General features: G+C 36.1%; 1 protein-coding gene across 1 annotated transcript; it reads right to left on the bottom strand.

Annotated features, from left to right (window-relative positions):
* Positions 1-214: 214 nt before the first annotated feature.
* Dr1 (down-regulator of transcription 1) lies at positions 215-22894 on the bottom strand. Its single transcript, XM_005327717.3, has 3 exons — positions 22675-22894; positions 12882-13045; positions 215-5606 (listed from the first exon to the last, which is right to left on the bottom strand). The coding sequence occupies exons 1-3, from the start codon at positions 22892-22894 to the stop codon at positions 5460-5462; spliced, it is 531 nt and encodes a 176-aa protein (XP_005327774.1). The 3' UTR covers positions 215-5459.
* Positions 22895-27063: the final 4169 nt, after the last annotated feature.

The raw sequence follows: 27063 nt of genomic DNA, 5'->3' as shown, positions 1-27063 counted from the left end.
ATATGAAATTAAAAGGAAGCAGCATGATTCTCTACATTCTCCTGCATAAGATATGGTACTTCATAAATAAAAAATAAAATACTGTGTATTGAATGTCTATTATTTTTAATGCTATGCCTGTGTTACCAGTCTGCCACCCTGGGTTACCAATACTTACATAACAGAGGTGAATGAAATAACATAGGTAAAGTTCTAGAATAAAAAGAGTTGGTGCTCTGTGTTCATGTCATGTTTATTATATATTATAAATGCTCTTTTATACCTACATTCCCACTATACTGCTTTCCCCGTTTCAGTTCTCAACATATAGATCTGTACACTCAAAAATAACACGTTAGGAACATGAACAACTATATGTACACCAATATTCACAGCAGCATTACAATACCCAAGAGATAGAAGTAATCTAATTGTCTACCAATAGATGAATGAATAAAAAAAATGTGATACATATAATGGAATATTATTCAGCCTTATAAACAAAGGAAATTCTACCAGGTGTCATACTGTACACCTATAATCACAACCAATTGGGATGCTAAGGCAGGAGGATTGCAAGTTCAAGGCCTGCCTGGGCAACATAGTAAGACTCTGTCTCAAAAAGATTTAGGTCCAGGCGCAGTGGCGCACGCCTGTAATCCCAGTGACTCAGGAGGCTGAGGCAAGAGGATCATGAATTCAAAGCCAGCTTCAGCAAAAGTGAAGTGCTAAGCAACTCAGTGAGACATTGTCTCTAAATAAAATACAAAATAGGACTGGGGATGTGGCTCAGTGGTTGAGTGTCCATTTCAATCCTTAGTATCCCCCACCCACCACCAAAAAGTAGGGATTTAGTAGTGGTAGAGTGCCCCTAGGTTCAATCTCTAGTCCCGCAAAAAATGAATATGTACACACTAATGACATAGTATACCAAATCTGTGTCAAAATACTAATGACATAGTATACCAAATCTGTGTCAAAATTTTTCACCTGGCTAGCAGCAAGGTGAAAAAGCAGAAAGCTGGTAGACAGAAATATAAGTGGTCTGGACTCTAAGGGGCTGAGGGATCAGCAGATGTGAAGTTAAGAGCGGCCTGTATGACTGGATTTTCAGAAAACTCATTTTAATCCTGGGCCTATTCTTTTAAAATCATCTGTTTCTTTCTTTTTCCAGTAACATCATGTTACTTCTAACAAGGATTCAGTTTCATAGCCTTTCCCTCAGTACCCTATCTAAAAAGAAACCCTCACTATTCTAAGGCAGTAATTTTCAACAATGGATAATTTTAGCCCTCTTCCCTGTTCCCAAAGACATTTGGCAATGTCTTGATATATTTTGGGGTTGTCACAACTGGGAGTGGGGCTAGAAGGGGTGCTACTAGCATGTAGTGGGTCTAAGCCAAGGATGTTGCTAATGACCCTACAATGTACAAAATAGCCTCCCACACACACACAAAAAAATAATGAACGCTAATAATACTGAAGTTGAGATATCCTATTCTAAGGCTTTATTAAGTTTCTTGATTTACAGTAGTAATGGGTCATAAGTTAAAATTTTTCTCCTTTTATTCCCTACTTTCTCTTTTCATTTATTTTGAGGAAACTGGATAAGGACTGGTAACACTTTGGTGAGAGGCTGCTTATGATGTTGTCATTCTCTTCACTTTAGGTAATCTTACCTGTGATACTTATTGAGCCTGGGTAAGAAGAAAAAGAGAGGGTGGTAGAACAGGACTTCTGGCTAAGGGGCCAGGGTCAGAGAAGGAAACAAAAAATCCAAATTGAAGACAAAAGAAGGCAGTGCCTATGCATACTATCTGGACTGAATACTTTTTTTTAATGGTCACACAGTCATCTATAAGTTTGACAGATATAATTTAGAGAACTTTATGAGGAAATATCTGTGTATTTATTTAAATAAGATTATAACCAAAATTTTAAAACCTAACTGAAAAATTAAATTACCTATTTTTCTACAACTCAACACACTACTTATAACTCAACCTATTATTTAGAATTACCTTAAACTTCTATTACATTTGAGGAGCAATAACCTAATGAGTGCATACTACTACTATCAGTAATAAGAACAAATACTTCTGTTTTTATTTTCCTCTTATATTAAATAGAAGCAGACCTGCTGTAGAAATATAACTCATTTGATATAATTTAGTTGTTTTGAGAAATCCACTAACATTGTTAGGCCCCTAGACCATTAGGGTAATTCATTATTTAGCTACATATTTAAATGGTGCCTTCTTACAAACACTGAGGAAAACGGTTCAAAAGCACATACTATAATTAAAAATATGCACACCCCATGACCCAGAAATTCCCCTCCTAGGTACATACCCACTCAAATAACTAAAAAGTGTATAAAAATGTTCTTCACTAGCACTATTCCTAATAGCCCAGAACTGGAAATTCCTCAAATGTTCATCAAAGACAGTATGGATAGAATGGATAGTAAATTTTGGATGTAATAAGAAATGGATTAATGGAACACTAAATGCAGCAAAGATAATGAAAGAACTACAAATATATGCAACTATATCGGTCAATGTCATTTTGGTAGGTTAAATAATAGCCTCCAAAGATGTCTAGATCCTAATCTCTAGAACCTGTGACTATCATTTAAAATGGTAAGAGACTTTGCACATGTAATCAAATTCAGAATTTTGAGATGGGAGGATTATTCTGAAATATCTGGAGGAGCCATAAATTCCTTTCAAGGTTAAAAAAAGTGTCATAAATGTAAGAGAGAAGAAAGATCTGACTATGTATGAGAAGATGATGTAGGAATAGCAGCAGACACATGGAAGAAGGGGCTATAATCCCAGTAATGGCAGTCATTAGAATCTGAAAAAAAGCATCAAAAAGGATTCTCCTCTCACAATCCTAAGGATCAACCTTGTGGATATCTTGATTTTGACCTAATGAAAGTCCTGATTTAGGACTTCTCATCTCTAGGACTGTTTGAGAACAAATTTGTGTTGCAGGCAAAACTAATCTGATTTTAAGTGAGAATAGTAGTTACTTCTAAGGAAGAAGAAGACAGTATTAAGGTAAGGGCCCGGGTGCTTTTAGGTTGTTCAAAATGTTCTGTGTCTACTTAATCTGAGGGCTGATGCTGAATGTATTTAACTTGTACAGACCTTTATTTGTGCACTCTCCAGTACGTATATAGGTATATGCAATTTTAAAAATTGGTGCCTTTTTCAATGCTTATCAATCTTACAATCTGCTGAAAAAGATAGATATTCAAGGGGATGGAAAAAAATCTTTACTAAACGACAATTTTATTTCTCAAAAACACTAAAGATTTTGTTTTTGTCTCCAAAGACTAAAAAGTTTTAATGACTGGCAACATATAACAGTGACTTTTAAAATGCTAAAAATAAAATACTGCTTAATTAGTTTTGTTATGCCTTGCTGTAAATTACAAAAACACAAGTAAAATCACATTTTCTGAAATAACAGTAAACAAACAAGAAATACACCAAATGACCAAAAAGTCTTTTGGGTCTAACATTCCTGAAACTAGTAAAAATAGTGATAGATATCTCCCTATAGATCATTAAATATAAAAACAATTTATAAAACACATCAGAATTTTATTGCTTGAAGAATACAGCATATGAAATCACAAGAATGTCAAAATGAAAAGTCATAGGCTTCAAACATATAATACATTATCAGATGCAGTAAAATATTAATTAACCTGAACTCTGCATCAAAAAGAAAAAGGCATGGAAAAATATCTAAGTTGTTTACTTGAGAAATAGATACACTAAAAAAAAAAAAAGTATAAGAATGTTACAGTACAAATTGGAAAAGCCAATACTTATTAACTTATTATTTCTCTAGACTAGACTACCTTTGGTACTTAAACTTTTTAAAAAACAATTCCATCTCATCCAAACGTACTTCATGGATATGACATCCAGGAAGTAACTTGAAGTAACATTCGGCAAAATTATTAACCTTTTTTTATATGGGGGAAGTGTATTTGATAAGTATACAACGATGTTTCCCTTTTTCTAAAATGCAAAATATGATTAAGACATCTAATACTTACAAACTTTACTTATTTAGCTCTCCAATTAAAATTGGAATCATGGCAACTAGAATCTATTTTTGGGCTTGGGGAATATAGAAATTTAAATGATTTGGCAACTGACATAGGAATTTAATTACTTCATATTATTTTAAGTAGCTTTTCCTTTCTGTTTCCAAAATATAATGTGCCATTTTTCTCCAATATGCTGAATTCCTATAATAATCAATACTATACTTTATTTATTGGAACCAGATTAAAGATTCTTCCCTTTAACGAGCAGGTTGAAACTATATGTTTCGTATAGAGCTGATCAATTATGACACTTTCTTTAAAAAGAATCAATTTTTTAAAGCTATTACTCAATTATGATGGAGACAATGTCATTTCAAAAGGTAGCAATGGGATTCTCTAGGCCATCTAGTCAAGAAAATGTAAATGTAATGCTAAAAACAATAAGTAAACTACAACTACAAGTTAAATTTTTTAAAAAGCCCTCTTTCATAGCAAGCATATCCATTAGCTTTCATTTCTTTTCCCTAGCAAAGGTCTGAATATTCATGAACCTCAGTTAAACCAACGGAACCAAGCAATTGTTTCACAAGTCCCACCCATATACTTGGAACAATATAAACATGAATGGACTAAGCAAGTAATACTATAACAAGTACTGAACTGGAGTGAAATAGTAAGAATAATGACAGTCTTCAAAATTGGGCAGTCTTTGAAATGTAATAGTGTAGCTCAAGATAAATTATGCTATAATAAAACTAGCTTTCACCTCTATGCAAAACAAAACAAAAAAACATAACTCATCAAATTTATACAACTACTATTGAACACACTCCCTTCCTAGTTTTTAAATGTCTTGTATTGAGGACTCTCTAAATAAGTATATTTATCTGAGCATGTTTATTGCCTGTGTATATACTCATTTTAAAAGACAAAAAATTCAGATAATACATAACTGAACTCTTTTTTTCACCAACCTGATCCAATTTATTCTGCATCACACTGCACCCCACCTCAATTTAAAATTCCCAATTTTAATTTGGTTAAAAGGGCAGAGGAAATGCAAATGCAGATTAAGAACTTCTTTATAAATTCCACTGTATTTTTATAAACTTGAAGTTTTTGTAACACTGTTTATTGATCAAATAAAGGGCTCACTGCTATCTAAAATTTCATAAACGCCATTAAAAATTCAAAATTGATATTCTGAACCTTAAATTTTCAATAGTTCAAAGATACAGTTTTTACATGTATAGCACACAATAGATGAAACTTAACAGCAGACATCCCTAGAATACCAATTGGCAAGTCCACCAAGATGTATACAAAATTACAGATAAGCATTTCTTTCACTGTTTTGTTGTGCAAGAAAAAACATTTATAGAAGAAACACAAACTCAGCTGGTGAATTTCAGATATCATCATCATCATCTTCATCTTGAGAAGATCCTGCCTGATTGGATGCACTGGCTGAGGCAGCAGCAAGCTGGGCTTGTTGGGCAGCCTGCTGCATTTGAAGCCATTCCTGTTGAGCCAATTCTGCTTGTTGCTGTCTTGCCTAAACATCAAACACATAAAAGTAAATAATCTTTTAACCCTCAATGTATATACTTTGTTTAAAGGTAAAGTAAGCCAATTAACTTAGTTACTATAAACTTGGATATTTTCCAACTACTGTGTATTTAAGGTACATCTGGAAAACAAGAACTCTGTGATCTTTAGGTTCAATGAAGAAGTTAAAAAAGTTTACAGAAATCAAAATTTTCTTTCTTTGGCTTCTTTCCCTTTATTTAATTTTTTATCCCCTCATCTGATTACAATTTTGATATAAACATGTTAATATAAAAATTATTTCTGTGCCTTAAAAGTTCTCTGTACAATATCTTTAAGTCTTAGGGAAAAAAAGTATTACACATGAATGCACTAGCTACCCTGATATTTCTTTCCAAATTTCTATCATAATTCCCTATTCTTATGCTTAAAGAAAAATACAAAACAAAAAACCATAGAACATAAAATGTTTCCCAAATTTATACCATACTTTATCTTTGTTACCTTTACTCTTGCTGATATTCATTTTATTTGAAATTTCCTAATTTTTACCTATGAAATTAGACCCTTTCTTCAAGTCACATTGAAATACTATTTTCTCCTTCTAGTATCAGTCGATGTATAATCAGGAAATAGAAGTCACACTATGGGAACAGAAAGAATTTAATATAAAGGTTTATTAATTAAGTATAAAGTTGGTAACCGGTAATTGACAAGATACCAAGGAGATGGCAAATATAGGGAGCAGCTAACAACCCTAAAACTAGGGAAGAAGCTAGAAATTTTAAAACTCAGAAGTTTAGAGGGACAACCACATGGAACTGAAACTCAAACCTCTGAAGAAGAGGCATAAATTAGTTGGTACTAACATATCTGAGGTTAGAGAAGGACCCAAGGGTTGAGATCCACAACCTTGAGGAGGAAGGTGCAGTTATGGTATTAGAGAAAATGCAAACTAGATTCAGTTCTTGCTACAAGACAAACTCATGTAGCCAGGGTGAAGAAGTGTTCCTGGGTTGCTGAAAGGAAATGGAAGCCAAGAGGAAGGAAAAACAACTTGCTACTTTTACTTTTTCTAGCCTTGTAATATCCCTCAAGAGACCCTCCAGTGGCAAGAGATAATGAGGAGTTAGGTTAGAAAGCAGATGTGGTTTGCAGAGTACAGAAATCCCCTCATCTATAGTTTCACTTTTCATTGTTTTAGTTACCTATAGTCAACCAATATAATAAACGGAAAACTCTAGAAATAAACCATTCATAAATTTTAAATTGTGTGCCATTATGCACATGGTGAAATCTCACATTGTCCAGCTTTACCCCACCTAGAATGTGAATCATCCCTCTGCATATCCATGATGTATATGCTAACCCACCTATCACTCACTTAAAAGCTGTATTGGTTATCAGAAAAAGTGGCATACATTTTCAAAAGATGGTACCACAGATCATTATCACAACAGATGGAAGAGAGACCTGTATACAGTTAAAGTCAGAGGAAGTGACTAAGGAAAAGACTAAAGGTATAGTAGTTAAAGACAATTTTTATAGTAAGCTTCCTTTTGCTTCAGAAATTAGTTGTGGCTGTCACAAGTTTTTTGTGTGTAGGATTTGGTAATATCTGTGTTTTCAGGCATCACCTAAGGATTCTCTGTAGATAAGGGGAGTGGGAAGTGGGGTTGGCATAATATGCTAGGTCTAGTAATAAAACACAGCATAGAAAATGGGTTTTTAGATAAGATAACTACTTAGCTGGCACACTTTTATATCCCCAAAATCTGATATAATATCTCTGACATGAGATCTCTTTTTCATGAGTTAATTAGCCTTATATTATAGTTATCTTCCTTATCAAAACAGTATTATATTATAATTTTTAGTGTATCTATTTTCTCTCACCTACAAGATATCCTTAGTTTCAAATAAGAACAATATATTCTTCATCTTTGTACATCTGCAGCACCATATATATCTCATATCAGTGGGGACCCATTTGTCAATTGAATTTTTTTAAAGTTGTTCATGGTATTCTTTCATTATCTTTTTTTTTTTTGAGAGAGACAGAGAAAGAGAGAGAGAGAATGAATTTTAATATTCATTTTTTAGTTTTCAGCGGACACAACATCTTTGTTTGTATGTGGTACTGAGGATAGAACCCGGGCCGCACGCTACCACTTGAGCCACATCCCCAGCCCTGTCAATTGAATTTTAATTTAAGATTTGTTGACTCAAGAGCCAGAATCAGGTGATTTGGGTGAGGGTGGTGGTAAAGAAGTAGAAGAAAAGAAATATTATTATCTTGGAGAATACTATCCAAGCAACCACAGTATCAAAAGTTAATAAAAGAAGATGTCTAGGTAAATGGCTATTTTGTTATTAAAAACAAACAAACAAACCTTGCCAGGTGCACAGTGGTACACACCTGTAATTTCAGCTACCTGCAGGCCAAGACAGCAGAATCTCAAGTTCAAGGCTGGCCCAGGCAACTTAGTAAGACCCTATCTCAAAATTTTAAAAAATAGAGTTGGTGATGTGGCATAGTGGTAGAGTGCCCCTGGGTTCCATCTCTATTTAATACCACAAAAACAAAACAAAAACTAAAAAAAGTGAACACCTAATGGGGAAAAAAGTCACTCGATTTGGTGATATCTCTGTGATAGGGCATAAATCAAACTGCAAGAAAAAGTGGCATACGTTTTCAAAAGATGGTACCATAGATCATTATAGCAACAGATGGAAGAGAGACCTGTATATGTTTAAAGTCAGAAGAAGAAAAGACTAAGGAAAAGACTAAAGGTATTTAGTAGATAAAGACAATTTTTACAGTAAGCTTCCTTTTGTTTTAGAAATTAGAAACCAGCTATTCTAATAACTATTTCTACCTATTTATAAATAAATAGGCACACAGTTCTAATACATAGGCATATTTATTGTTAGCTTGGCTGTGGCACACACCTCTCATCTCAGCAACTATGGAGGCTAAGGCAGAAGGATCCCAGGTTCAAGGCAAGCCTTAGCAACTTAGTGAGACTCTCAGAAACCTAATGAGACTGCCTCAAAATTAATTTAAAAAGAAGTTGAGATATAACTCAATGGTAAAACACCCCTGGGTTCAATCCCCCAAACAACACCCCCAACCCTGCCAACAGAAATATTTATTTTTATGGCAGGAATACTCAAAGAGTTCAAAAGAGACTGAATGCTTCACTAAAAACATTTAAATGGTCACAAGAAAACTGTGGGGGTGGGGAAGATGTTAATTTAATCAATTTGAGAATACCTACTCTGCATGATTTTGTGACAGAATAAAATTTCAAAGAATTTAACTCCATTAAAGCTTTATTGAAAAGATGCTTGATTTTATAATTTATTCAACGATATCTAAAAATATGTGTTATTTATATTTCAAACTTCACTGGCTGTTACGTACCATGATTCCATATAAGCTTTTATATTTTGCTCTCTGAACACAAAAGTATTTATGCCATTAAAAATTGTTGTTGACTAATATATTTGTATGCATTTCCAAAATTTCTTATTTTCAATGGTATTTACTATTTCTTTCTCTTTTGCCTTCTACCCAACCGTCCCAAGTACTTATCAGATTTTTTCCCTCATATTTTTTATTGGTGCATTACAGTTATACATACATGTGGGATTTGTTGTTACATATTTGTAACACACAACTTAACAATATAATTTAGCCAATATCATTCCCCAGTAGTTCCCTTTTCTGCCCTTCCTCCCCCAAGTATGTATCTTCTAAAATGAGGATGTGGGGGAAAAAAAAGGTATATACTTTCTAATTCACTGCTTCTTTTTGGAATTTTCATTATGTGTTAATGTTCTTTTTTGTTTGTTTTGGCTTTTTTTTTTTTTCCTTTTGAGTACAGGGGATTGAACTCAGGTGCACTTGACCACTAAGCCACATCCCTACCCCTATTTTGTATTTTGTTTGGAGATAGGATCTCACTGAGTTGCTTAGTGCCTCACTCTTGCTAAGGCAGGCTTTGAATTCGTGATCCTCCTGCTTCAGCCTCCCGAGCTGTTGGGACTACAGGCATGCGTCACTGTGGCTGGCGTATGTTAACATTGTTACTTCCGAATGATAAAATTATTAATTTATACTTAACTTCAACCTTGATATATTAAAGTTCTCCCCTTCCAAATATCTGCAGTTAGCTTAAAATGAGGTTGTCACTGTGTTACTATTTGAATAAAGTCTAGAAGTAAAATTAATTTAAAAAGATACATTTACTTAGTTCCTTTCATACTAAGAACTTAAGTACTTTTCTCCAGGGAAGTACTAGGTAGCTGCCATAATTTTACCTCTGCTGATCTTCTTCATAAAAGTAAATACTAGGAATCTTCACCAACAAGCCAGAGTAAGAATTAAGGGAGATAAGAAAAAGCAATTAGGAGCTGAGGTTGTGGCTCAGTGGTAGCGCGCTTGCCTAGCGTGTATGACGCATTAGGTTCAATTCTCAGTACCATATACAAATAAATAAAATAAAGGTCCATCAAAAACTAAAAAATATTAAAAAGAAAGAGAGGAATTTAAAAAAGCAGATTATCAGGGGCTCAGTGGCAGAGTGCTTGCCTAGCATGTGTGAGGCACTGGGTTCGATTCTTAGCACCACATATAAATAAAATAAATGGTCCATTAACAACTAAAAAAACCTTTTTTTAAAAAAGCAGATTATCATGATAAAGAGGTGAAGACAGATATGAAGAAGTGAAGACAATTATTTCATTTACCTTTCTGCCCTGGCAAGGATAAATCAAACTCTTTTTAAATTTCCAAAATAAATTTACGTAGAAAATGGTGACAAGCCATATATGGTGGTGCACACCTATAATTTCAGCAACAGGGGATGTTGAGGCAGGAGGAATGCAAGTTCCAGGCTAGCCTTGGCAACTTAGTGAGACCCTGTCTCAAAATACAAATTAAAAAGGACTAGGATGTAGCTAGCTCAGTGTTGAAGTGCCCCTCTGGATACAATCCCCAATATAAGAAAGAAAAAAAGGAAGAGAGGAAGGAAGGAAGGAAGGAAGGAAGGAAGGAAGGAAGGAAGGAAGGATGGAAGGATGGATGGATGGATGGATGAGTCTATTTCCTAAGTTGCAAATGAACATAATAAAATTTACATTATTTTATTAAAATCTTGCAAGGTATGTAAAGAATCTAGCAAAGCGTCTACTTTCTTTCATGTATATTTAATTTGGCGCCCCCTAGTGATCTCCAATAGTAGAGAATCAATAAAATAATAGCTGTTTATGTTTTTAAAAAACATATCCTTGGCGGGGCCCTGTGGCACATACTTGTAATCCTAGTATCTCAAGAGGCTGAGGCAGGAGAATCACAAGTTCAAAACTAGCCTTGGCAATTGAGCCATGCCCCAAGCAACTTAATGAGACTTGTCTCAAAATAAAAAATAAAAAAGGGTTGGGGATGTGGCTCAGTGGTTGAGAATCCCTGGGTTTAATCCCTAGTACCCTCCTGCCCTGGCAAAAAAAATCATCATTCTTTCTTTGGTACCTCATATTCATATGTATTATAATATAGATTATAATATAATTTGCATGTGTTCAGGATTGCCTTAGAGGCCTTTTCCTCTTTTGTACCTACTTCATAGGTTCTTATGATTAAATGGGATAATAAAGGTAAATTATTTGAAAATGTGATCAACACATAGGCAAAACTCAATAAATGTTGATAAGTTATTATATTTTTTACTTGTTTAAATGGTACCTCATGCCTAATGCCCAATAAAATAAAAAATATATATATGACAAATAGATTTTTTTGTTTGTTTTTGTACCAGGGATTGAACTCAGGGGCATTCGACTACACTAAGCCACATCCCCAGCCCTACTTTGTATTTTATTTAGAGACAGAATCTCACTGAGTTGCTTAGCACCTCACCGTTGCTGAGGCAGGCTTTGAACATGAGATCCTCTTGCCTGATCCTCCTGCCTCAGCCTTCAGAGCAGCTGGGATTACAGGCCTACTCAAATGCTTTTTTTAAATATTTTTTTTAGTTGTAGATGAACACACAGTATCTTTACTTATTTTTATGTGGTGCTGAGGATCAAACCCAATGCCTCACACATTCGAGACAAGTGCTTTACCACTGAGCTACAACCCCAGCTTCAAATGTTTTTTTTTTTTAAATATTTTTTTTTAGTTGTAGATGGACACAATATCTTTATTTTTTTATTTATTTTAAGAGAGAAAGAGAGATTTTTTTTTAATATTTATTTTTTAGTTTTTGGCAGACACAACATCTTTATTTTATTTTTATGTGTTGCTGAGGATCAAACCCAAGGCCCCACACACGAGGCAAGCAAGTGCTCTACCACCGAGCTACAATCCCCACTTCAATTGCTTTTTGATATAAACCAAACTAATATAACTGCAGGAAGACTAATTATGATACTAATTTGAAAGAGTTCGACTAAAATGATACTTCTCAGTTCTCTAATGGCTATTATAGTACCTAATGAAAAATCTCACTTGTATTCAACCCCAAACTATCTTCCAATTTCTTAAAAAATAAAAAAAAGGTAACAAAACAACAACAAAAAAACCAAGCCTTGCCACCTCTACCTCCTTTTGAAAAATAGAGAGATATTAGTGCTAATCCTTAATAGAGTAGAAATTAGAATTATAAAAAGAAAGAAGAAAGCTTTCTTCCTTTTTCTGCTCTATTTATTAGTTCTTTTTTTAAATGTTTTTGTTAGTTGCAAATGGACATATTACCTTTATTTTTTATGTGCTGCTGAGTATTGAACCCAGTGCCTCACACGTGTACAACCTTAGTCCCTATTTATTAGTTCTTTAACAAATGTTAAGATTAGAATGTTTTAAAGGTATAATAAAGACCCAATTTAACTACAAATTAGATGTCAATTAGATTTTCCTTATCATAAAATCTGATACAGTATTTTCTTGTTAAACCATTCATTTTAAATCTTAACATTTAGGTATACTTTTCAGGCTTTTAAATGATCATTCTGTCTGAAAATACATCAAAGTAAAATCTCAGTATTTATTTGGAATGGCTCTCTTTAGAAAACAGGTTGCTGTAAATATTTACTTTTATAAAACCTGAGTCAAACTGGCCAGCTCTAAATATCAGATTCTATAATCAAGTGATTAGCCAGAGAAACAGAATTCTCTAGACACACATGTTGATTTAAGAAGTGATTTCAGAAACCAGTACAAATTCTGTCAACAAACAGGATAGTATTCAGATGAAATAATTTAAAATGTATCACTTACTTTTGCAAATAATTCCTGTTGCTGTCTTAATAACTCTTCTTCAGGAATGCCAAGGTTTTCCAAACGAGAACTGGCCTTTCTTCTTTTTAACGCTACTGTCTTGCATTCTTGTAGGACTTCTTTTACTTCACTAATGTAAGAGCCAAATCCCAAACTTTCTAGAGCTAGAAAAATAAAAATGTGAATGTGATTAAAACATAGCTTTTTTTCCCCACCTATAGAACATGAAGTTTTTCTGTGTGTTTTCTGCCATAAAATTTCCTTTTGGTTCACAGTATTTAAAATTACATTTATAGATTTCTATATGGTGATTCATACCTTAAAGGCCTATTCTGTATTTTGAGCCAATAATAAAATTTAGGTGGCTAAAAAAAAGTAGAATAAATCAATTTAGTTAATCAGTTTTTGTAGTCTTTCAACAATTATGAACCAGAATGTCCTTGGTAAAGATAACCTCAATTCTAACTTCAGGGACTTGCTCTTCAGGGGAAATAACAAATGTGCCCTTACAAATCTATTTTCCTATATAAACTGGTTTTAAAGACATGATTTGCAACTTCATTTCAAATGTTAAATTGTTTTCATCAAGCTTCTGTGAAAAAAAATCTTTTGATATGAAAAAGCAAATTACTACTGTTAATTATAATTAATTAACCCTTTCCCTATCTCCCACCCTCTTCCATCCCCAACCCCCATGAAACTTCAGAAAGGCATCATTCTGAGTTCTCTTACATCATATCATCACCACATAATTTTTGGTTTCAAAGAGCGTGGGATACAGTAGAAAAATAAGTGAGACTAAGCAGCCTAAGTGTTTTCACTTGAATTAATAAACTTTTTTGAAGTGTCAATATAGAAACCAAAACTTTTTTGTCTTTTCTTTTTTGAATGACATAAACAGTCAAGTATTTCAATAATTAGCCTGGGACAGTAACAAAGAAAACCAAGTGAATGGCTTATGGTTTCCCACCATATTCATGAGAGTCTGATTTCCTTAACCCTCTACTAACTAAGGTCTTCCAGGATCTAGCCCCCCATATCATGCCATTAAATCTCTGCATACTTCTGCTAAATTCCAACAGGAACCAGAGTTTCCCACATTCCCTGATAACAACAATGCATTCAAGGCACAGATCAAACCCCATCTTCAAATCAAGTTTGCCTGATCCTCCCAGACAGATGTAATCTACCCATTTTGAAATCAAACAGATGGGGGATGTGGTTATGCCTCAGTGGTAGAGTACCTGCCTAGTAAGTGTGAGGCACTGGGTTTGAGTCTTAGTACCACATAAAAATAAAGGTTTAAAAAAAAAAAAAGAAATCAAGCAGATGTAGAACTGAAACCTAGGTGTCAGTATTTGCACAGCCTTAGAAACATTGCTTAATATCTCTAAGCTTCAGTTCTTCCACCTATATAATAAGAATAGCATCTATATCATAATCTTCCTATAATCAGAGGCCTTATAGTGGTTAAGTATGTAGGCCCTTGAAGTCAAATTGCCAGGAACTGACTCCAAACTCTATTTCATGTTGGTATATGACTCTAGATAAACCCCTTAACCTCTGTGCCCCAGTTTTCTCACCTCTAAAAAAGAATAGTATCTACATATCATTGGATCAGGAGGCTGTAAAGAATAAATGAATATAAATATAAGCTTAAAGGCTGGCCCCACAGAGAGAACAAGATAACATATTTATTATTACAGCTTTATTAGTGTTAGGATTATAGGAATCAACAAGTAATTGACACAGGCATTTTATAAAATGTCTAGCACATAATAATCACTCAAACAACTTGAAATGTTTTCCCTCTATTCTTTTTTCTCTTAAATCTAAAGACAACCTGGTGCTTTGACACAAACCTCAGGAGTCTGAGACCAGAGAATCACAAGTTCAAAGCCAGTCCCAGCAACTTGGCAAGGCCCTAAGCAATTTAGCAAGACCCTTGTCAAAATAAAAATATAAAGGGGTGAGGGGATGTGGCTCAGCAGTTAAAGCACCCCTGATACCCCCCCCCCAAAAAAAAAATCATCTAAAGGAGAAGCTTAATAAGTGTACAGGACCCAAACAGCTAACATCATCATATTAATCAAGCCAAATATATTTATAATTTCAAATATTAAATTTACAGAACAAATCAATACAATAGAGAGATAATCTTTCAAGATGGCACAAATTACTAGACATTAAGAAAATCCAGCCAAGTGCAGTGAAGCATACCTGTAATCCCAGCAACTCAGGAGGCTGAGACAGGAGGATTGCATCTTTGAGGCCAACCTCAGCAACTTAGAGAGGCCCTCAGCAATTAGTGAGACCCTGTCTCAAATTTTATTTTTTATATGGGGACTGGGGTTGTGATTCAGCAGTAGAGCACTTGCCTCGAACATGTGAGTACTGGGTTTGATCCTCAGCACCACATAAAAATAAATAAGCAAAACAAAGGTATTATATCCATCTACAACTAAAAAAATATATTTAAAAAGATTTTTTAAAAAAACTGCATTGACCTTAATCTAAATTTTAAACACATTTTAGCTAATAAATATTAAGAAGTGAATATAGTATTCTCCCCACCCCTCCAATACTGGAGGTGAAATTCAGGGGCAGTCTACCATGAGCTACACCCCCCTGGCCCTTTTTAACTTTTATTTTGGGATAGGGTCTTACTAAGTTACCCAGGCTAGCCTCAAACTTGGGATGCCCCTGCTCAGCCTCCTGAGTCACTGAGATTATAAGCATGTACCACCACACCTGGCTGGAGAGAGTATCTTTTAAACAGTAGGATATTTTACATCATTTGTAATCATTCCCATTTTACACAAATGAGAATTTTAAAAGATAAACAGAAATGGCTCCTAAACAGGGCCACCATTTAAGATCCTACATGTTTTTTAAGTTATACAGTACTATCATACCTAAGGAGGTTTAGTTGTACTGTAAACATCATAGATTTGTATATGTTTATTATACCATTTTTTTCTGGCAGACTAGTAAAGGTTTTTTTTTTTTTTTTTTAAAGAGAGAGTGAGAGAGGAGAGAGAGAGAGAGAGAGAGAGAGAGAGAGAGAGAGAGAGAGAGAGAGAGAATTTTTTAAATATATTTTTTTATTTTTTAGTTGGTGGACACAACATCTTTGTTGGTATGTGGTGCTGAGAATCGAACCCGGGCCGCACGCATGCCAGGCAAGCGCGCTACCACTTGAGCCACATCCCCAGCCCCTAGTAAAGGTTTTTTTGAACTTGAACAAAGGAAACTTACGGATTGTTGATGAGAGTCTCACTAAGGATCTTATTAGAGTGAAAGTAAAAAGAGAGAAATTAAAAAAACAAAACAAACAAACAAAAAAAACAACTTGGGGGTTAAACAAATACACATCACTTGTTTCCCAGAAGTCTGACTGCTATCCTCTGCCATGTATCTTAAACCTACACCCAGAAAAGTCCATGGTGTATAGGAGGGGAAAAAAATATTTAGTACATTTTCAACTTGAAAGACACATAATAAGGCAGCTACTGAAAAAACAAACAAGAAAAAAAGGGTAAAGACTTCCCCAAGCAACAATCATCTTAATATAGGCTTATTTCACCAAAGTAATATACTCTTGAAAAGTTTTGATATAACATGAATTTGTTGAATGACTATACTTCAAATGGATAAAGCACATTTTTCATTCAAAATAGTATGATATATAGTACCTTTTAAAATATATAAATCAGTATTCTCTATTTTCTTGTTTGTGGGGATGGACGAGTGTGATGCGTTTCATTTAAAATACATTATAAGAACATAGGTCAAGGGCTGGGGTTGTGGATCAGTGGTAGAGTGCTTGCCTAGCACATGTGAGGCATTGGGTTTGATCCTCAACATCACATAAAAATAATGAAATAAAGGTATTGTGTCCATCTTCGATTAAAAAAAAAAGGTAGGTCAAAATGACTTCTTGACTCATTAATCTAGCAAAAGTTTTTAAGACTCTTAAGAATCATATACTTGGAAAGGGTGAGGTGGAGTTGAACTACAGAGATAGGCACTGGGGATGTAGGTACTACAGTTTAAAAAAATAAAGGAGTAAGTTGCATTTAAAATACTGATTCTCTAATCTGTCAGAGAAAGACTTGTCTTTACATGTAGATTTCATATCACTTCATCCTTTTCACTGCTTCTTGGCCTTCCTCTAACAGTTGTCACTTAGTTTCTTCCTGTTTCCTTTTTGTCCTTTCTGAACCTTCTCCATTTCCTTCCCACTTTCATCTACCTCCCAGGCAGCCAGTCCTGCAAGCTGTGTGAACTGACTTCACTTCCTTTTCATCTTCAGAGGGTTTTAGAGGGTACCTGGAACTACTCCCTTCCCCTCTTCTACCCCCTCCTCCAGAATGCCAAGGGGCATGCAAAAGGCAGCCAGCTATGATGGGAAGACAGCAATGTCTAGTTGTAGCTGAACTGATTGTAGATGTCCTGGAGATATTGTGAGGAAAACAGGACACTCTTCATCAGAACCCAGGTGATCATAAATGCACACACAGATGCACTCAGAGCTGCGTACTCAATTCCCTAACCTGCTAAGGTGGAGCAGGCAGGCTGGTCTGATGACTTTATCCCTGGTGCTCCCTTAAGGAAAAGGCAGGACTCAGGCACTGTTCTGAGTAGGTTGCTGGGGTGGCCAAACTGGTGCTGCCCCTGGCATAACCACTACTCTACATTTTTGGTTGTTTTTAAGAAACACAATACAGAAGGGTGTCATTTTGGACTCTGTCATTCAGGTGGTTGCCAATTCTTCACCAGAAGAGGAAACACATCCCTTGCAACGACTCTGTACTCTTTAGCCACCTTGCCCTCCTTCAAACCAAAGTGTGGCCTGACTTTTTCTTCCTATTTAGTTTTCTTCCTTTACTCTCCTTTTTGTGCTTAATGTATTAAAATAGGCAGGTGTTGGGATGTCCCTGTAAATTAGTTCCAGAATGAGGTCTCTCTCTCTCTCTCTCTATATATATATATACTATATCAATAGGAATGTCTGACTCTCATAAAGAGACATTAGTAGCTGCTGCAGGTCCTGTTCGGAAACCCCATGTACAATTCCCAGTTTTTTGTGTTAGTGTGGGAGACATTTTGGTTCTTGTGTTTGGATCTCCTTTAGTTTTTTTTTTTTAATATTAATTTTTAGTTGTAATTGGACACAATACCTTCATTTTATTTATTTATTTTTATGTGGTACTGAGGATCAAACCCAGGGTCGCACACATGCAAGGCGAGCACTCCACCGCTGAGCCACAACCCCAGGCCTCCTTTTTTTTTTTTTAATATTTTTTTTAGTTGTTGATAGACCTTTATTTTTTATTTATTTATATGTGGTGCTGAGAATTGAACCCAGTGCCTCACATATGCCAGGCAAGGGTACTACTGATGAGCCCCAGCCCTGTATCTTCTTTTTATGATTGCTATACCAACCCATGTCTAGGGGAGGGGTAAAAAGAGATTTGAAAAAAAAAAAAAAGTTTAGAAATTAAAAAAAAAAAATCCTCCATGATATCACTATTCCTGGGAATCTAATGAGATAATGGTAGAGAAGGTATTTCTGGGAATTGTACATGGGGTTTCCAATACACCTTCCAATGGCAGAGTAAAATTCACCATCTACATCCTACACGTATCTACCACAATGCCAAGCAAGTGCTTAGCAGTATTCACTAAATAATTGTTGAGTGGTAGAAGCAAAACAAAAACAAAAGATTTAGGCTTGCTGGGTCTAGTGGTACATTTCTGTAATCCCAGTTTAGGAGGCTAAGGCAGGAGGATTACAAGTTCAAAGCCATCCTCAGCAATTTAGTAAAGCCCTAAGTAACTTAGTGTGACCCTGTCTCTAATAATATATATATATAAAATATTTTTTTAAAGGGCTGGGGATGTGGCTCAGTGGTTAAGCACCCCTGAATTCAACCCCTGACACAAATAAACAAATAATGATGTGAGCTCAATAGTAGATTGCTTGCTTAGCATGCACAAGGATCTGGGTTCCATGTCCAGTATACCTACCACAAATTATCAATTTTAAGAATAATAAAAATCCAACCTTGAAAAGTACCTGATATAAATTATATTGTGCAAATTACACGTGTCCCTTTGGAGGGAAAATCTACATGAATGACTATTTAGAGAATACAATATATCATTCTCCTTCTTCATTATTACAACTTATCTGTAATCATGCAGATCCTCTAATTTCAAAATTGCTTCCCACCTAGTTTCCAAAAAAGATTATGATTTAAGCTTTGGAGCAAAGCTACTCAAAGTGTGGTCCAGAGACTTGCATCAGATGTGCTTGTAATGGCTGCTGCTTGAATTGCATGCAATGAGTTAAGAATGGAAATTCAAAATAAGCATTTAAGAATGTTTATAACAATCTGACAAAGTAATTTTATGTTTATTGAACCTAATAACAAAAAAGCACGTTTTAACTTTATATATGCTTTTCATTTCATTTTCCAGGGATCTATTTTTATTGTATGTTACAAAAGTACCAGTGTAAGAGGGACTAGAATTTTAAAAGGTCTTTAAAAGTCAATTAGCAAGACCTGTCTCAAAAAATAAATAAATAAATAAATTAAAAGACAGGTTACAACTCAGTGTTAGAGAACCCCTGGGTTCAATTCTCAGAACCATTAAAAAAAAAAAAAAAGCTTGAAAGCTATAACTCACATCAAATATTATTTATACATAAGTGGAGAGACCTTAATTAACAGATTTGCTTAAGGCCAAAGAACTTCCAATGTAGATTCTTATAGCCCTTAAATTCTCAAATGTCAATTCATTCCATAACACAACAGAACATGTTAGAGTATGTGTTCAGCAGGACCTGGTGGCGCATGCCTGTAATCCTAGCAACTCAGGAGGCCAAGGCAGGAAGATCTCGGGTTCAAGGCCAGCCTCAGCAGTTCAGTGAGACCCTGTCTCAAAATAAAAAATAGAAAGGACTGGGGCTGGGCTTGGGATGTGGCTCAAGTGGTAGCGTGCTCACTTGGCATGCATGAGGCCCTGGGTTCAATCCTCAGCACCACATAAAAGAAAATAAAGATATTGTGTCCACCTAAAACTAAAAAATAAATACTAAAAAAAAAAAAAGAACTGGGGCTATAGCTCAGTGGTAGAGGATCTAGGTTCACTCCCCAGTACCAAAAAAAAAAAAAAAAAAAAAAAGTTTTCACAAAAAGACAATTTTAATAGCTTATAACTTCCTCTAGATATCTATGATTTCCAATATCAAGTCTACTTTCTTAAACTCAAATAATCAAAACAGAAAAAATGTTTTAATTAAATTACTGTATTTCGCAGATTTAATGGTTGATAAAATTATTTCAGCCTTAATTTGCATTTAACAGAACTGTCTTGGAATGCTTAAGGCGCTCAGTTAAAGCCAAATCACACTGAACAAGGGAAATGGCCTGAAGCAGTCTAGTTAATTAAACTTACTGAAGGCTCAAACTTAAACATGTGAGAACCTTATCACTTTAAAATGTATATTGTTAATTGTTATTATAAAATTATTATTAGCAAGACCCTGTCTTTAAAAAATAATAAAAATAAAAAGCACTGCAACATTACAAGAAAAAAAACTGGAGATTTTTCTTTTTTCTGTGGTGCTGGGAATCGAACCCAAGGCCTTGTGCATGCAAGGTAAGCACTCTACAACTGAGCTACATCCTCAGCTCTGGTAAATTTTTAAGACTGTAACAGGTCAACACCTGATTTTTTAAAATTAACAGACTGTCCTCATTACACACAGAAAAATTTTCTTTCACTGTAACTTTCTGACTCATACTGAATTTAGCATGTTCCAAAGTTGAACTATTTAGCATACGGCTTGCTACAGCTGCACTTTTATTCCATCATGTCAATCAGAAATCTAAATATAACCTAGAAAAGAATAAACTCTTCCCAAGAAGACAGACTGTAATGTTATTAGATTTTTAAACAGATCCCCACTTTTGTGCTGTAAACAAATATAGGCAGATCCTGTTGAAATCTTATGCAATTTTCATTAAAAAGGGAATGTTGATACAAAGTTCTTTATTAAAAAAAATATATATATATATATCTTGTGGATGAACACAATACTTTTACTTTATTTATTTATTTTTATGTGGTGCTGAGAATCAAACCCAGTGCCTCACATGTGCTAGGCAAGTGCTCTACCACTGAACTACAACCCCAGCCCAAAAGTTCTTTTTTGAGTTGTAAAAGGAACTTATAGCTATTTGTGTTGGATAATCTTGTGAAAGATTTATGACAGCAATCACACATACTATGTTAAAAATTAAAACACAAGTAGAAAAACCGACAACTCGGTTTTCACTTGCTACTCAGCACACTAAACAAGTATAGGGTAAAAATCACTGTAAGACTCAAATATGCTTCTTCCTAGGGGTTTTTCCTCCTATGTACAAAATGGCAGAAACTATGTGTATCTCCCTGCCCCTTGCTGGGTATCCAACCCAGGTACTGGGTCTGGAACATGATAGGCAGGTGCTCTACCACTGAACTACATCGCCAGCCCAGTAAGGAATATTTTAAAGCTACCTCCAGGACCCTAATAAAGGATCAAAAATGAAACACTTAATCTTTTGTCAATATTGACAGTAAAATAGTAGACACAGTCAATATGAGCAGCTGTGTTCTCCATTTGACAATAACAGGAAAGTAAAACCATTAAAAAAATGACCTGCATACTAATATGGTTAAAATTGAACATGATTTTCTTCTGACTTCAAAAGCAAACAAGAAATTGTTAGAATTTTAATTAGGTTATTACAAAAAAAGTTATCACCTCGAATCCAACTTTTTCATAAGGGTATGAAAAGTCACAGAAAGTGTATTCCAAAACATTGCAACTGGTATCTTCCCTCCCAGAAACCATCAGAATACAGTCTCCCAAATCCCTATTATTGGACTATTCTTTCCAAGATACAGGAGAAGAAATGCCAAAACTTTCAGAAGTGCTTTTCAATAAAAGCTTGAGAGAGTACAAAAAAAAAAAAGAATCTACCTCCAAATAGGAATGGCAGCAATGATAGGGAAATGTTCCACTAAAAAAGAAAAAAAGCATCTTTTAAATAATCTTTCAATCTAAGCTTTAAAAACTTATCTCTAAAGAACAAAGCCAGCAACATAAAACCAAAAAGAAAAAGAAAAAAAAATGAAGGAAAAGGAGAACAGCCTTTTTCTTACAGAATAGGAGTGCTTTGGTAACTTGTAGATGAATGTGCCACCATCAAGTCATATTTAAAGCAGAAAATATACTTCCTTTATTCAACACCAATAAACTTTACAACACCGAACACACTCATATTGAGTTTTTAAAATTTATGTGTTCAAAAAAATGAATCTTTTCCTCTAAATCGTGAAAAGGCTAGGTGGGGAAGAAATGCTACGACTTTACTCTTGCCTGAAGTTCTTCTGTCTAAAGGAAGAACTCCTGGGTTCTTTCTCAGTTATCATTATCCAAGTTCAACTGCAGGCAAGCAATTCTTGTTGCTTTGAGACCTAAATTATACTGATACCTCTTGTTTGGAGGATAAATGTTGACCTTAATATTTGCATTCCCTCCTGTATTCACTGGATAAAAATTACCCCCCAAATGCTACAAAGGTATTTTCTTAAGGCATCAGCTGCCTCCTTGCTTGTGTGGCTTTTTCTTTAACACCTACTTACCAGGAAGAGGAATGAAGGCTTTTTGAAACGAACTAGCAAACTGTCCCCCTGGACGCTCATTTAAACCAAATTCCACACAAAGACTTACCTTGTATGACATGCTCTGGTGAGATGGTCTTCTTTTCCGATTTGTTGCAAATTTCATTGGCTTCAGAAGATATAAGGTGAATGAATTCGGTGCAGCAGTTCACCACCAGCTCTCGGGCATCGTTGGCCACCCGGACATTGGGGAGAGTCTCTTTGATCATCTTATTGATAGCAGCTCTGGGGATAGTGAGATCATCATCGTTGCCAGACGAGGAAGCCATCGTACCTTCCTGTCTTTCTAACCCGACTTTTAAAACACTCCCCGGCTCTAGTCCACAACTCCACCGAGATTTCTCAAAAGGTTGCCCTCAGAGTGATCCGAGGGGCGCTCTTAGAAGAGGGTACAGAAAATGAAAAAGGGGGAGGAGTGGACTCCAGAGGGCGAGGAACACTGGACTGAGAGATTAAGGGCGAGTTAGATAAGAGTAAAGTCGGGGGCTTGGAGATTCTGGGGACAGCACTGTCCGGCTTAGGGAGGGGAACCGAAGGGTGGTCTGGAAATTTTGAGTGGATGGGGAACCACCTCCTTGTCTCCTCAGAGGGGTGGGTGCTATCGCCTAAGCTGTTCCCAACACTGCTGGCGCAGAGGCAAGATCCAGAGGAACTGGCTTCGCCGCGGTACCGGGCAGACACCCACAGGGCTCGGCTCTACAGAGCCCGAGACTCTGTTGCTGTTGTTGCTGCTGCTGTTGCTGCTGCTGCTGCCTCCGCCGTCGCCGCTGCTGCCGCCGCCGCAAGCAGCCGTTGCCGCCGCCTCAGCCAAACCATCCTTCAGACACCCGCGCCGCCGCCTCACAACATGTCGGCCGCGGCCGCAGCTACAACGGCGGCGGCCGCCTAGGAACGAATACAGTCAAAACCGGGCACAAGGGAAGCCTCAGTGGTGGCAGCTGTGGCCGTTTAGCTCGAATGCAGGTCGCGGAAGCCAAGACTACAGCAACGGTGGTCCCTCCAGAGGCCGGGGAAGGTTTGCTGGAAGCTGCTCCCGACACCCTTTGCGCCACCGGAAGTCTCCCCCAGGTTCCACCCTCTCAGCCAGACCGACTTCCGGGTTCGCCTGACTCCCTTCCCCCACTCACATCGTTGGGAACCGCCCGTCTTCAGCGCCAGCATCTTCCGCCTGACGCTGTGCCGCCACGCGCCCGGGATCCCATCCCTCGTACTGGGGCCATTGCTCGGCGAGCGCGCACCTCTAGGCACCAGCGAGGTCCAAGCTCTCTCCGGGGTTGGGCGTCAGATCGTGAAGGCCAGGAAGCGTAGGCAGGCATGGGTGGATCATCTTTTCCCCTCCGAACCAGCGGAACCCGGTTTGAAGACTAGAGCTCTAGAGTCTTCACTATGAGATTATCATTTGCATTCTTTTGGGAGCCCGAAGTGAGATTGAAAGTGAGAAGAATTGGGGCCTGACTCAGGAGTAGAATATGGGGAAAGCAGATCCCCATGTGCCTGTGTCTTCGTGGTCTGAAGGAAAAAAAAAAAAAGCCTTCCAAGATAGCTAGCAGACGTCATTTGAATCAAAACTTTCCATGGCCCACCACCACCTACTTTTTCGTTTATGAGAATTGGAACATTTAAAGAAGTGCCACTAGCCACAAACTGCTAAACCAAAAGCTAAAGTCAGATCCAACGTAGTGTAAATGCGGAGTATACTCTGAGCCATGTTACAAGGTTCAGATTTAGTTGTTTTTCATGGTGTATAAGGCAGGATGACTCCCTCCCCCGGTGCTGGGAATTAAATCCAAGACCTCCCGCATGTTAGGAAAGCTCATGCTAGGTACATCTTTAGCCCTGCAGGGTGACTTCTGAAGGGAAGGAAAAGAATGTTAGAGCGTCTTAAGCAACTCTGATTTTTTCCATAGTAACTGATAGTACCAACAGCCAGCGTCAGGTTCTTTATGGAAATTGCATTATTTTTAAAAAAGTTTTTTTTTAACTTCTTAAAAATTTCTCTTTTTATGTGGTGCTGAGGATCAAACTCAATGCCTCTCACGTGCTAGGTACCCCAGCCCAGAAATTGCATTACTTTTTAAAAAACGCCCCATATTGTCATGTGGAAGAAGAGACATTATAAATCGTCGGATGTTGCAATTTCTAAAAAGTAAATGATAAAGGGTTGAGAATGCAAATTTGGTGGTTGAGGGCTTTTTTTTTTTTTAATTAGTTGCTCAAGACAATACAATGATCTTGACATATCATACATTTGATTCCAATAGGGTATGAATTCTCATTTTTCCACGTGTAGATTGCAGGATCACATTGGTTATACATCCGAGGGCTTGTTTTGAATGCACAAAACCCTGGGTTCAATTGCCTGTTCAAAATTTTAAAAGTAAGGGGCTGGGGCTGTAGCTCAGTGGTAACAGTGCTCACCTGCCAGGCGTGAAGCACTAGATTTTATTCTAGCACCACATAAAAATAAAATAAAGGCTAAAAAAAAAGTAAAATAATAAACCATTTAAAGCCGTTTAGTCATTGTAGTTCATCAACAGATTCATTGTTCTTGATACACTTGATGGCAACTGTCTTGCTGGAAAAGTTTTTGTAAAATGTTTGGTTTTTAAGGAGATCTTATAGTTTATTACTTTTGTTGTTTCATTCGTGGTCCTGGAATTCAGGTTGGAATTGAGTACCTCATGTGAAGTATGGGTTCTACCATTGAGCCCCTAGTCTTGTCTTATTTTTCATTTAACATTTTCTCCAGGACACTTGCTGGGTTCTTCTAAAGTGTAGACACTTAGTTTTTGGTGTTACTAAGTTAGTCAAAACCAAATTTTTTTGATTAAAAGCAGTATTTTATTTTTTTTCAAAATATGAATGAGTGGCTCAAATGTATTATTTTCATTAATTTTTTGTGTGCTTATTATTGGTTTGAATATCATATTGTATAAACTTATCTTGGCTTTAACAAGTTTATCAGTCTGAAAAAAGCTACCTAGCAAAAAATGTCCTCAGTGTTGTCATATTTTCACTAACTCAAATCTCATCCCTCCCCCCCCAAAATAATTTTTCCTTTTTGAATATAACATGCTATAAAAATCAGATTTTTTATGTTAAATTGTTATTAATATTTTTATGTTAAATTGTTATTCTAGAAATTGTTTATTATGCTGGGCATGGTGATACATGGCTACGATTTCATTGACCCTGAAGGCTGAGGTAGGAGGATTGCAGGTTCCAAGCCAACCTCTGCAACTTAGCAAGACTATCTCAAAATTTTAAGAAAAGGGCTGGGGATGTGGCTGAATGGTAGAGAACTCCAGAAGACTTCAGTCCCCAGTACCACAAAAATATGTATATTATTTATTATAATGAGTTAGCTAACTCAGTAGTACTTAATTTATTTGTATTCACTATTTAATTTCCACATACCTATAAAAATAGGTGTTTTGATAGGTCAGTAAAATTTCAGACAGGTTTACTAATTTATTCAAAATTTCACAGATAATAAGTAATGGAGGGCTGGAGATGTGGCTCAAGCGGTAGCGCGCTCACCTGGCATGTGTGCGGCCCGGGTTCGATCCTCAGCACCACATACAAACAAAGATGTTGTGTCCGCCAAAAAAAAATTAAAATAAAATAAAATAAAATTCTCTCTCTCTCTCTTTAAAATAAATAAATAAATAAATAAATAAATAACGGAGTTGACATTTGAAACTAGGTTATCTATAACTCCAAAACTGTGCTATTTTCAATTTGGTAACTGTCTCTAAAGGGAAAGAAAAAAAAAGCTATAGTCCTGATAATGCTTTAAAATATAAAACACACCTCATGGTGGTGCACACCTGCAATCCCAGCAACTTGGGAAGGTGTCTCAAAATAAATAAAAAGCCCTGGGTAGGGCTGGGGATGTGGCTCAAGCGGTAGCCGCTAGCCTGGCATGCCCACGGTGCTGGATTCGATCCTCAGCACCACATACAAAAATAAAGATGTTGTGTCCGTGGAAAACTAAAAACTAAATATTTTTTAAAAAATTCTTTCTCTCTCTCTCTCTCACTCTTTAAAAAAAAAAAAAAAAAAAGTCCTGGGCATGTAACAGGCAAGGGCAAAGGAGTGGTTAGTGGTTAGAGAAATAGCAAGAGGAGTTGTGAAAATTCACTATCACATAGTAGGATATCCACATTTTGAGGAAAGTAAGGAGTAGCCACAAGTGTTAAGTATTACAGAAAAGAGAATGAAGCCAGGGAATAAATGGTATTTACCCAGAAGTACAAGCAGTTCATGAACCAAAACCTGAAAGTTCTTTCTTTTGTCTATTCAGTTAAAGCTGATAAATTTTCATAAGTCAACTCTATCACTAACAAAAATTTTCTGGGAGGGATTATTTGCATGCCTATAATCCCAACTACTTGGAAGGGCAAAGGAGGAGGATCACAAATTCAAGGCCAGCCTC

The sequence above is a fragment of the Ictidomys tridecemlineatus genome, chromosome 11, assembly GCF_052094955.1.
Source record: "Ictidomys tridecemlineatus isolate mIctTri1 chromosome 11, mIctTri1.hap1, whole genome shotgun sequence".
NCBI classification, from domain to species: Eukaryota; Metazoa; Chordata; class Mammalia; order Rodentia; family Sciuridae; genus Ictidomys; species Ictidomys tridecemlineatus.
The sequence above is the reverse complement of the archived record's forward strand: the minus strand, read 5'-3'. Positions and strand labels throughout refer to the sequence as shown.